Source organism: Octopus bimaculoides, chromosome 24, assembly GCF_001194135.2.
Source record: "Octopus bimaculoides isolate UCB-OBI-ISO-001 chromosome 24, ASM119413v2, whole genome shotgun sequence".
NCBI lineage: Eukaryota > Metazoa > Mollusca > Cephalopoda > Octopoda > Octopodidae > Octopus > Octopus bimaculoides.
This window is the reverse complement of record NC_069004.1, coordinates 22,950,699-22,963,391: the sequence shown is the minus strand read 5'-3', so window position 1 is coordinate 22,963,391 and position 12,693 is coordinate 22,950,699. Positions and strand designations below refer to the sequence as shown.

The 12,693-nt window shown below is 36.3% G+C and overlaps 1 protein-coding gene across 3 annotated transcripts in view; it reads right to left on the bottom strand.

The window, feature by feature from the left end:
• Positions 1-12,693, bottom strand: part of LOC106872917 (fibulin-1) — a 150,904-nt gene that overhangs the window by 42,106 nt on the left and 96,105 nt on the right. For all 3 annotated transcript variants that reach the window (XM_014920095.2, XM_014920093.2, XM_014920094.2), the window contains 4 exons: positions 11,053-11,178; positions 9,854-9,982; positions 6,065-6,184; positions 1,312-1,434 (listed from right to left, as the gene is read on the bottom strand). In XM_014920095.2, coding sequence (XP_014775581.1) covers positions 1,312-1,434; positions 6,065-6,184; positions 9,854-9,982; positions 11,053-11,178 — 498 coding nt within the window. The remainder of the gene's footprint in view (positions 1-1,311; positions 1,435-6,064; positions 6,185-9,853; positions 9,983-11,052; positions 11,179-12,693) is intronic.

The following is a 12,693-nucleotide window of genomic DNA, read 5'->3' as shown; positions in this document are numbered from 1 at the left end:
TATATATATATATATATATATATATATATATATATATATTAATATATATATAGCCAGGACTCAGAACTGAATCTACATTTTTCTACCACTTCCTTTCCTATTGTTCTTGACTTTTGCATTTAGAAATTTAGGGGAGTCAACTTTCACAGGTAAGGGCCATTTCAATTAATACTTTTCAATTATTTTTCTTGTGCCATTTATTTGGTACATATAAATCATTATGTGTGTGTGCGTGTGTGTGTGTGTGTGTGTGCGCACATATAATATATATATATACATATATATGAAGACATAGCACAATGCTGAATAGAGGTGAGAAGTAATGATATCAAGGAGGTAAAGGAATGCGTTTATTTAGGGCACACAATGAACATGTGCTGAGATATGGATGCTGTAATCTCAAAGAAAATAAAGGTAGGACAGAAGGTGTTTAACTGAATAAAGGATGTGCTCCAAACAAAGATAGACAATGCCATATGTACCAGACTCTTCAATAGAGCCATCCTCTTATAGGCAAGTGAGACATGGGCTACTGCAAAGAGGATAGAATATTTGTTGGCTATGACACACAGAGCCATGGAAAGATCAGTGCTTAGAAGATCCTTCAAAATGTGATAATTCAAGAATGAAACAGAGTGAACAATGTGATCACAGAGTACTGAAAGCACAAGTTCCACTGGGTCAGACATGTCACAAGGTTCAACAGGTGGATCCATGCAGCTGCTGAGTGGTATCCAAGAGACTGGAAAAAGCCCCTTGGAAGACCTCCATCATGATGGGAAGATGATTTAGTTAAGTAGTTTGTGTCAAGATGGAAGAGAATGGTGCAATCAAGACAGAATTGTAAGTGCATTGTGACCAGTGGTGTACAACACAGCATCTAATGATCTGGTCGATACTATACTGTATTATATATATAATAAAAACAGATGATGAATGGGTTATTTGGTATTGCTATTAAACATTTGTTTCGTTAAGAATCTTTATTGTGACATAAGCATAGCACAGTGATGTATGGCAGTATGCACATCCATAAAATGATGAAATATATTTATACAACTTTCAACTCATCAGGCAACGAAATGAATAAACGAGAAGTGATATTTTGATTAATCAACAGCTCATCATACAGGTGGTTGGTTGTATATCTGTGTGCACATATGTATGTATGAGTGTGTGTGTGAGTGTGTATAAATGTTTGTGCATGTATGTATCGAAATGTATGTTTATGCAATCATTAAGGCATTTAAGAACTGCAATCTTTCTCTATAACAAGAAGAACAATACATTTTCCCAATCTGATATACTTACCAAAGCATGAGACCTGGTCAGCTGCCATCCTAAATCCTGTGGGACAACTACAACGGAAGGAACCAGGGAGGTTCTCACATTCATATGAACACCGTTTGTAAATTCCATTACATTCATCAATATCTGAAACATGGAAGAGCAGCAATTACCAAAATAGCTTCTGTTGTTATTATTATCATGATTATTATTATTATTTTTTCTAAGATGGCAAGCAAGCAAAATCATTATGGCTTAGCAGTATTTCTTTCAGCTCTTTAAATTCTGAGTTCAAATTCTGCCAAGGTCCACTTTGCCTTTTATCCTTTCAGGGTTAGATAAAATAAATAGCAGGGTGCATGAAATCGACTTATTCCCTCCCCTAAAATTGTTGGTCATATGTCAAAAGTTGAAACCATTTTATAATTGTTGTTGTTGTTGTTATTGTTATTATTATTATGTTTTTTCTTTCTTCTTCAAATTTTCTTCCATTTCTCGCCGAGTGTTTTCCGTACACCCAGGGCAGAGAAACTCATTGTATGCATTCCCAATTTACACATGCAAATTCACAGGCAAAATATGTATTTAAAAAAAAAATTTTTTTAAATTAATAAATAAAAAAAATTCATGAATGGATGTTGTTTTCACAGCGATAATGCTCTTCTCAGTACATGAGTCGTTCCAGTTAACACGATTTTTTGCACTTCCTGTAGGGATGGTAAGCCTGGTATCATTTTCAAATAGGTTTCAGTACCTATTATTATTATTATCATTATTATTATTATTATTATTATTATTATTATGGCACTGAGAATCGTTAGCAGGCTAGGCAACATGCTTAGCAGCTTTTCTGCCGGCTCTTTATGTTCTGTGTTCAAATGCTGCCAAGGTCATTTGCCTTTCATCCTTTTGGGGTCAATAAAATTTCAGACCTTGTGTCTAAGAGTAGAAAGGATTATTATTATTATCATTATTATCATTGGCAGAATTGTTAGCATGCCAGGCAAAATGCTTAGCAGCATTTCATCCATCTTTACATTCTGACTTCAAATTCTGCCAAGGTCAGCTTTGCCTTTCATTTTTGGGGGTCGATAAATGAAGTACCATTGACACACTGAGGTCGATGTAATTAACTAAACCTCTCCTCCGAAATGTCTGACCATGTGCCAAACTTTGGAAAAAAAAAAAAAAATCATCATCGTCGTCGTCAGCATCATCATCCATCATCATCATCGTCATCATCGTCATCATCGTCATCATCAAAACAGTGAGCTGGCAGAGTTGTTAGCCAGCCTGACAAAATGCTTAGCAGTTGTCTGTCTGTCTCTACATTCTGAGTTCAAATTCTGTCAAGGTTGACTTTGCCTTTCATCCTTTCAGGGTTGATAAAATGACTACAAGACGAACATTGGGGTTGATGAAAGCGACTAATCCCCTCTCCCCCAAACCCAAATTTCAGGTCTTGTGCCATAAGAGAAAGAATTATCATTTTTATTCTTTAGGTCAGAGACAAGTCAGTGCCTGTGACCTTTTACAAGCAAGTATGGAAGGGAAGGGGGAAGGTATTCTCAAACCAGAGACCTAGACTAAACGCTTGTGACAGAGGGGACTCTGGTAAGGATTCCCTAAGTACAAGATGAGGCTAAACTGGGCAACAGATTAAGTCCACCACCCAGCAACTGTAATTGTGTTTGAACTGTTGTACTTTATTTTATTGCTAATATTAGTGTACATTTGCTTTATTGCTAATGTTGTAATCCATTTATCATGTTGCTAGTGTTGTTGTCTGTTAGGTCTGTTGCTAATGGTATACTTTGTTTTCATCATTACTAAAAATGCAGACCGTTTACTCTGTTGTGAATGTTGTACACTCTGTTACTAATGCTATAGTCTGTTTGCCTTGCTGCTAATTTTGCAGACTGTTTAGGTCTGTTGCTGATGGTGTATGTCAAGCAAAATGCTTAGCAGCTAAATGTTGCTAAACATTTTTCAGTCTCTGTTGCTAATGTGGTAACTAGTGCTACAATCTGTTAGTCTGTCACTAATCCTATTGCCTGTTTGCCCAGTTGCTAATCTTACAGTTTGTTTATTGTTTCTGGTTAGCCTTGTTGCTAGCATCATACTCCCCTATTCTTCCTGCATTTAATATATCTCCCTGACAAGGCTGATAGTGTGGCTAGTTAGATCACTCTGCTTCCAATGCTGGTAAAATCAGATGTTTTGCAAACAAAAAAGCATCTGATTTAAAAAGAAAAAAACCCTGCTTCCACTGCTGGTAAAATCAACCTGATTGGGCAGATTCATTGCAGTGTTGTTAGCCCATTGGTCGTAGTTCGGGGAATGTACCAAATAGATTTCCAATGCTATAGTCATATAAGAAAGACACCACCTACAGTGCTGGTAATATCATTTAATACATAATACACAGTGTTGATGATATAGTTTAACCCATAACACACTGTGGTGATAATATAGTTAACACATCACAAACAGGATTGGTGATATAGTTAAATACTACATACATAATGTTGGCAATGTAGTGTAATACATCACTAACAATATTGATAAATTAGAAATAACGAATTTCCAAATCTCTCAGTGAGACTTAAGCAGTAGTGATGCGATAAAGTAGTTGTATACTGCCAACTTAACGTGACAGTCCCAATAAGGGAATATACTACTGCTGTTTAGCCCTAGGAAGCCAGACCGCTTCCTATTAGGCCTTGACACACTTTCTGTGCCCTTATCCTTACGAAGGGGAGACAAACTCCTCCAGCCAGCCCAGCCTTCGTAAGGATAAGGGCACAGAAAGTGTGTCAAGGCCTAATAGGAAGCGGTCTGGCTTCCTAGGGCTAAACAGCAGTAGTATATTCCCTTATTGGGACTGTCATGTTAAGTTGGCAGTATACAACTACAATATTGATAAAATAGTTTAATAAATCCTTTTCAGTGCTGGTGATATTTTTGGTGCCTTACTGTGCTCCAAATTATGTCAGCTCCACATTGTCTTGAAGTGTTGTTAACATCACTGTTGCTACCTGATAAGTCTTTTACTCTTTTACTTGTTTCAGTCTTTTGACTGTGGCCATGCTGGAGCACCGGTTGATAATTAACATAGATGTCACATTATGATAGAAAAAACGTTTAGTTAATGATATCACTATAACCACTGTTTGTTCCACTATTACCCATGATGCAACAGGGCTTAAGTTTAATAAAGTTTGTCTTCAGCAAAAGCTGGCAATTTGAAAGAGATGTGGCTGCTATTTCTTGCAGTTGAGGTGAAGAAACTGCCAGATGTAGGTGAAATATTGCTTAAATTCACATTAAAAATTACCCTAGACAAAATTCCCTAAAAAAAAAAAAACTCATGAAATAAATAATTTAAACTTTGTAGCATGACTGCGTGGTTAACAAGTTCTCTTTGTAATCATATGGTTTCAGGTTCAGTCCCACTGTACAGCACCTTGGGCAAGCATCTTCTACTATAGCCCCTGTAAGTGAATTCGATAGATAGAAACTGTTTGGAAAATATATGTATATGCATGTGTGTGTGTGCATATGTGAGTGTGTGTGCATGTGTGTATGCATATGTCAGTGTGCATGTGCACGCGCACACTTGCGTGCATGCATAAGTATATGTGTATTGCATGTTTGTGTTTGTTCCCACCACCGCTTGACAACTGATGCTGGTTTGTTTATGTCCCATGTAACTTATTGGTTCCACAACAGAAACAGATGAGATAAAAATCAAACTTAAAACTAAGTCCTGGGTTTGATTTGTTCGATCAAACCTTTCGAGATGCTGCCTCAGCATGGCTGATGTTCAATGACAGAAGCAAGTAAAATATAAAAGATAAGAACAGAAACTAGAAATTTAATATTATGTTACACATCTATAAAGTGTGTAAAATGGAGATTCCTTGTTTATCTCAGACCAAATGCACCACTGAGAGACTGCATTTGTGTTAGTTGTCAAAGAAATTCATTCCTTTTTTTATTATTCATTTCAATCCTTTCCAATATTACTTGAATTAGCATGAAAAATATTTTTATCATATAGGCACATGCGTGGCTGTGTGGCACGAAGCTTGCTTCCCAGCCACATGGTTCAGGGTTCAGTCCTACTACATGGAACCTTAGGCAAGTGTCTTCTACTATAGCTCGGGCCAACCAAAGCTTTGGGAGTGAATTTGGTACACAGAAACTGAAAGAAGCCTGTCTTATATATGTATATCTATGTGTGAGTGTGTGTGTGTCTTTGTGTCTGTATTTACCTTACCCCCACAAGTGGTGTTGGTGTGTTTACATCCCTGTAACTTAGTGGTTCAGCAAAAGAGACCAATAAAATAAATACTAGACTAAAAAAGTAAGTCCTAGGGACGATTTGTTCGATTAAAAAACCCTTCAAGATGGTGCCCCAGTATGGCCACAGTCAAATGACTGAAACAAATAAAAGATAAAAGATAAGACAGTGGTTTATGGTTATTTGTAGCTCTATTCTTCCTCTACAATGTTTGTTCATCACCACCACCACTACCATCATCATCATCACCATCACCATTCAGTATCCATTTCCCATGCTGGCACAGGTAAGATGGTTTGACTGGAAATGGTAATCATTTTTGAAATTTGAATATATTTTACCTCTTTTCAGACATATGATGATGGATCACCAAGTAGAAAAAAAAAAACGAATTAATTTATCTGATAACTCCATAGTTTGCACTAAGATGGTTCCCCAATCTTAGTCTATGGTATAGAGAAGTTTACAAACCTTGGCAAGTCCTTTTGTCAGGGTTCAGTTTGTAGCCCGATCGACAGTTACAGCGGAAAGAACCCTGTGTGTTGGTACAATAGTGTTCACATTGGCCTCCATTTTCACATTCATTAATATCTATGTAAAAACGAGCAAAGAAAGAAAACAGACGTAAGATTATTTTGCTGCTATCAGAAATTGTTTACCCAGTTTTGTGTTCAGCTATTTGTACCTTGTAATAACTTGTCAAATGTTGGGAGAGGGAATGTATTTAATCCTTTAAACTGTAAAATTAAATTTTTTTGTTATCTGCCAAAAAGTCTCAACAGAAGATAGTTTCAAATGAGACATTCCTCAACAAAAGATAGATTGGTTTACAAAACTACTTTCCACAGTTAAGGGTAATGAAATTTTGAGTGGATATATCTGCATTCTGCTGTAAAATGGTTAATATTCACATATCAGGTTAAAATACCAGTCTATATAATATGTATGCAAATGTGAAATGGTATTAGCTCTCAGGGTGTCTTTCTATGAATTATAAGATTTAGTACATAGATGTTAAGTATCGTGGAAGATACTTAACCATTTAATACCAATCTCAGTTTTTCAGCATGATCTAACCTCATGTCAATTCCAATTTCTCCAACATATTTCTTGAACTTGGTTGTTAGTACTCCGAGTGTCCCTACAACTACTGGGATGACAGCTACTCTCTTTATTGCCCACGTTCTTGCAGTAACTTTTAGTAACTATCATTATTATTATTATTATTATTATTATTATTATTATTATTATTATTATTATTATTATTATTATAGATGTTGCATAGTATACAACATCGTGAGGTTGTTGATTGAAAATATTGTGTCTACCGGGAGTTTGTACTGTTTGTCAAGTCATAACAAGGACCTCAGACAGACAGTACTCTATGCAATGTGCATGCAGTTCCAAGTAGTGCCGACTTTTGCAATACACCTAGATTGTAGGGCTGTTATTATTATTATTATTATTATTATTATTATTATCATTACTATCATTATTCCTTCATAACACAGTGTAGGTAAAAATGCACCGGAGTCTTTAGTCATCTGTCAAGTCACAACAGGAACCGCAGACAGATAATACTTTCCTTAAGATGTGCGCTGTGCCCAATAAGGCTGCTTTTTGCAAGTCTTGCATGGGATTTCCATTGACATCACTTTTACATTACCCTCTCGCATTCCATAAAGTCTTGCACTTTCAATTCAGGTTACTTGGTGATTTTTTCAACCTCTTTACTCACAACAATCATGTCGTTTGGCATGGCTACATCAATGATCTGACAGTATTTGTCTCTCTTATTCAATATCCGGCCAACAGTGTTTGATTACACGATCTGTCTGAAAATCATAGTCCCAGAGTATTGTTACTTTTCCATCCTCCTGCATAACTTTACTTGGTACTTTGCTCATACCAGTTCTCTGTTACGTCATATTGGTTTTTATGGCATAAGAGCCAATGAAGATACAACCACATCTTATCGTGGTGGCGCTTGTATTCTTTTTGTGCAAGGCTCTTACATCCACTTACCAAGTGGGTCACATTTTCCACACTTTTTCCACAGAGTCTGCATTTCTGGGTGTCAGAAGGTTTATAGATGTTATACTTCACGGAATTGGTAGCAAGAGCCTGGTATTGTTCAGAAATGATCAGGCTTTCGGTGGTATGCTTCAAATCACCTTGCTCAAGCCATACCCACGATGCTGTATTATCCTTAACGTTCTGTGTATTCCTTTAAAATTGTCCATGCATTCTCATTTCAAGGTTTTCTTTTCTCTTCTCTTCAGCTCTTTGGTTAAACTCTTCCTTGCCCATCATTTCATCTGCATTTACGCCCATATCTTTCGCAGCATATTGCAGCAGGTCTTCATCACTATTTATCAAATACTCGGCAAACGCTCTCCTTTCACTCCTTATACAGTGGTCTACACTAATTAGTCCTCTGGTACTCTGAGAACTCTTCCTACATCCTTTTTGTTCTCAGGAAGGTGTATGTCTTTGCCACACATATTCCAGTATCTTCCAGATTATGTTTAGGCATGCTATGGGACAGTAGTTTCCTACAATATTCCCCTTTCTTCTATCTTTCATTATAAGTGTTGTCCTCCCAGTCACCATCCACACAGGGACTGTATCTTTCTGGACACACCCATTCAATTGGGCTACTAGTCTTTCATGTACCGCGTGGCATCTCTTCAGCCAAAAGCCATGATTGTTCACAAATCTTCTGATCTTGTTTTTTGCCATGATCCTCTGTTTTAACTGGTCTATTATTGCATCAAACTTGTTCTTCCGTATTTTATATTTCTTCTCTAATTTTTCTTGGTCGGTCTTTTCCCCCATTTTTCCAGTTTCCTCTTAACCATTGCTCAATTTTTCCTAGATCTTGCCTTGCCTGCATTATGTCTCTTTCCACCATGGTTCTTCTTCTCCAACATTTTTTGTTCTCTAAAGTTGTAATTTCTCTTCAACAAATAGCGCAATAGCTCGGAGAAGATTCCTTGTTTGTGTTATGTCCTCCATCTGGATGTATGCTATGACAATATTTATCTTTTGTGCTATTTTATTTATCATACTCCTATCTACCCTTCTCATATTCATGGGATTTTTTTTCTGAAGGATTCACCATCTTGGTGAGTTGTCTTTGAATTTCAAGCAATTCATTATCTCGGTTCATTTCCCCTGCATGTCCACCCACCACATTATCATCATCATTATTATTATTGTCATTATTTGATGAAAACTTTCAGCTTATTTTGCTGGCTATGATGGACTGTGTCAGCTGTTCACAGCCAGCAGATTAAGGTGACACTTGTTTACTGGTCATGCTTCCAGAACCCTGTGGAGACCTCTAGTAGTTCCAAGCAATGATGATTTTTGTAGGTGTTCTATCTTTATACTTGCACCAATCTTTTTGAGTCATGTTGGTAGTGGAGTGCTGATACTTCCAAACACATCAATCACCACTAGTATCATTTTATCATTGGCATGGGAACGGATTCCCAGCATGGGAACAGATTCCCAGCATGGGAATGCATGTTTTTTAAGGCTGCATGCTGGCAGAATTGTTAGCATGCCAGGCAAAATACTTGGCAGCATTTCATCCATCCTTACATCCTGAGTTCAAATTCTGCCAAGGTTGACTTTGCCTTTCATCCTTTCAGAGTCGATAAAATAAGTACCAGTTGAATACTGGGGTTGATGTAATCAACTCATCCCCTCCCACTAAATTGCTGCCCTTGTGGCAAAATTTGAAACCATTATTATTATCATTATTATCATTATCATTATTATTATTATTTAAGACATTGCATAATATCCAATATCATGTTGTTGTTGATTGAAGATATTGTGTGTACTGGGGGTTTGTACTGTCTGTCAAGTCACAATAACGATCTCAGACAGCCAGTACTTCATGCAATATGCGTGCAGTTCCAAGTAATGTCGATTTTTGCAATACACTTAGATTGTAGGGTATTTCTAAAGTCTCCAGATGTTTCTTCAGGTTCTGGAAATTTTTATTATTATCATTATTATCATTATAATTATTTGTAAAGAATAAAATGCTTTGAATGACACAACAATGCACTATAATACAAACAATGGACTGTAAGAACTGTTGTAATTTCATCATCCAGAGTCTGATGAGATATTTCGGAATAAAATTCCTTCTTCAGATATCCCTAGGAATTGATGGAGTCGCTGCTATAATCAGTTTTATAATTATTATTTTCATTTGTAGTAGTAGTAGTAGTGGTACCTTACCTCTACAGTGTCGACTGCCAGTATGCATTTCATATCCTTGTTTACATTCACATTTAAAACTGCCCAGTGTATTGATACAGATGGAGTTTCTAGAGCAATATCTATGTTCTCTGTTACATTCGTTGATATCTGCAATAAGAAAGAATACATTTAATTTATTTTGTCCTTTAGTATAGGTACAGGCATAGCTGTGTAGTTAAGAGCCTCACTTTGCAACCATCTGGTTCTGGTGGGGAAGCGGGTAGCAATTAAGATAACTGACATAAAAAAATTAGAGAGTATTGTCCCAGTATAGTCACAGTTCAGTGACTGAAATCAGTAAAAATAAAAATTTTTTTAAAATGGGGAGAGACTGTGTGGTAAGAATTTTGCTTCCCAACCACATGGTTCAGGGTTCAGTTCCACTGCATGGCAGCTTGGGCAAGTGTCTTCAACTATAGCTTCAGGCCAACCAAAGACTTGTGAATAGATTTGGTAGACGGAAACTGAAAGAAGACTGTTGTATATATATATGTATGTATATCTGTGTGTGTCTTTGTGTCTGTGTGTGTCTCCCTCCACTGCTTGATAACTAGTGTTAATGTTCTTAGACACCTTTCATGAGAACCACAAAGGTTTAGCAGACTAAGACAAGTGCAGTGACCAGCAAGTGGTAGGCTTTACATTGAAGTGGCCTTCATAGGGAATTGCCTTAAAGGGCTGGAGTGCTTTACCTACCCTGAATTTGCCAGAAGGGTATCAAAGGGGGTATTGGAGCACCTGAGAGAGTCCACTCTTTGATTTGCTGTTGAGGTTGACTCTTGTAGTCTTTTCCTTTCTCTAGGCACTCACAAAGCAGTAAGGCTATGCCCAAATGAACATTAACCCTTTAATGTTTAACCAGCCATATCTAGCCAAAATATCCTACTTGTTTTAGGTATTCTGCCAGTCAGATCCAGTCTCTCAAACCTACCCTAAATATCATTCTAAAAATAAGCAATCACATTGAAATTTCAAAGTTACAGGATAATGCATCATGATTCAAAGTAATGTGAATAAATATGCATTATATTTCACAGAGTAATCTGAATGCTAAAGAATTAAATAAATTAGAAAGATTAAACAGGCCACAACAAAATAATAAAAATAAAAATGTTACAAATAAAATTGTTCACAATTAGATTTAATGGAAAGAAGAAAAAGCAAAAAGATATGTAAACCTTCACAATATCCAGATGCAAGTTTTATGAAACCAGTTTTACAGTCACAAGTAAAGCTGCCTGGAGTGTTCCGGCACATTTGGTTGTGACGGCATGTGTGGTTGCCTGCACTGCATTCATCAATGTCTGAAAGAAACACAAAAAGAATTGGTTCATTAACTCTTTGAATAAGTTGTCTACAATGATGATGATGAGGAGGAGGAGGATGTACACTGGGAACTGGCTTTATAATGCATACTATAAGGTGTATACGCAAATATAAAATTATTACTTTATATATATAATTCAAATTTACAGAATATAAAAGACAAAGACAGGTGAAGGAACAATAAGATGTATTAGTTTAATGCTCAGGAAGAATGGAAAAGTCTTTGATGATTCAAGACTATGCTCTTTGATAGAAAGGATTGAGTGGAAAAAAAATGGAGAGAGAAAAAATGTATAGGGATTAATGATTCAACATGATTATATACATTATATACAACATTAGTAAATGGAGTCAGGACTGCCTTATATACAAATAAATACAATAAATGCTCATGCACAGAAAAATCAAGATGTCCTTTGAGGAATCTCTGTAGTAGTACAAATCTTGTATATAAATGTACCATGCACACAAGGGGAGGGCTGTACGTTTACATTGGGCAGATGGCTGATTCATTTACGAATCGTTATTGTAACCATGTCGTCATCTTTAAGACAATCAAAAAGAGACATTCAACATCTTTGGCAGATTTGGTATGACGACTGAAGGAGGATAAAATGAAGTACAAAATTAATTGGTCCATAGTAAGGCACGCAAAATCATACAATATAATTTCCAAAAGATGCTGTCTCTGCTCCAAGGAACCCCTGTCTGTTCTGTGGACTAACGAGAAGATCATTAACAGAATTTCTGAACGACTCTTGAGATGCCTACACGCATATAAATGTACTTTCACACAATAGAGTGGGAATGAATTTTGAGTAACCATTAACATAATTTAATTTACTTTAAGGTATGGATGACTTAAGTTTACTTTTAACTTCCCCATTCTTACAAACACCAACTAGATAGTTAACTCGCTTCGTGATCATGAGTGCACCAAACCTGATGTTTGCATATGCTCACATTTTCACGGATGCTTGTATGAGCAAATGTGTTTGCACTATGCAGCTTACCCGAGGGTGTTAATACATCCATATTTGTTAACGGTTATTTTTAATACTTTTCTCACTGTATTGCATGTTTATTTCTCTTTTTTTCCATTTGTGATTTTATTTTCAATCTATATAAATGAAAATATTTCCTCCGTCTGGCTGCTTTTCTTTCTACAAAATGAGAAGTTACATTGCAGAACTGTTATTTTAACGAGTTGTATCTATTCATCAATAACGAGATACATCTGCACTGCTGGATACTCCTGAACCAGTTGTTGAGTGTCCCACCCATGAGGGATCGATGCTAGATGTGTTGAAACAGTTGTTGTGATTAATAAATTCTCATATATTCCATCTTCTGTATTTCATTTCATTTGCCATATGTGTGTGTGTGTGTGTGTGTGTGTGTAGATGAAAAGTGGTTTGGAGTTTATACAAATCAAAAATTATAGTTACAAAAAGTAAATAAAGCTGGAAAAGGCACAGAAGTATATTTTGTAT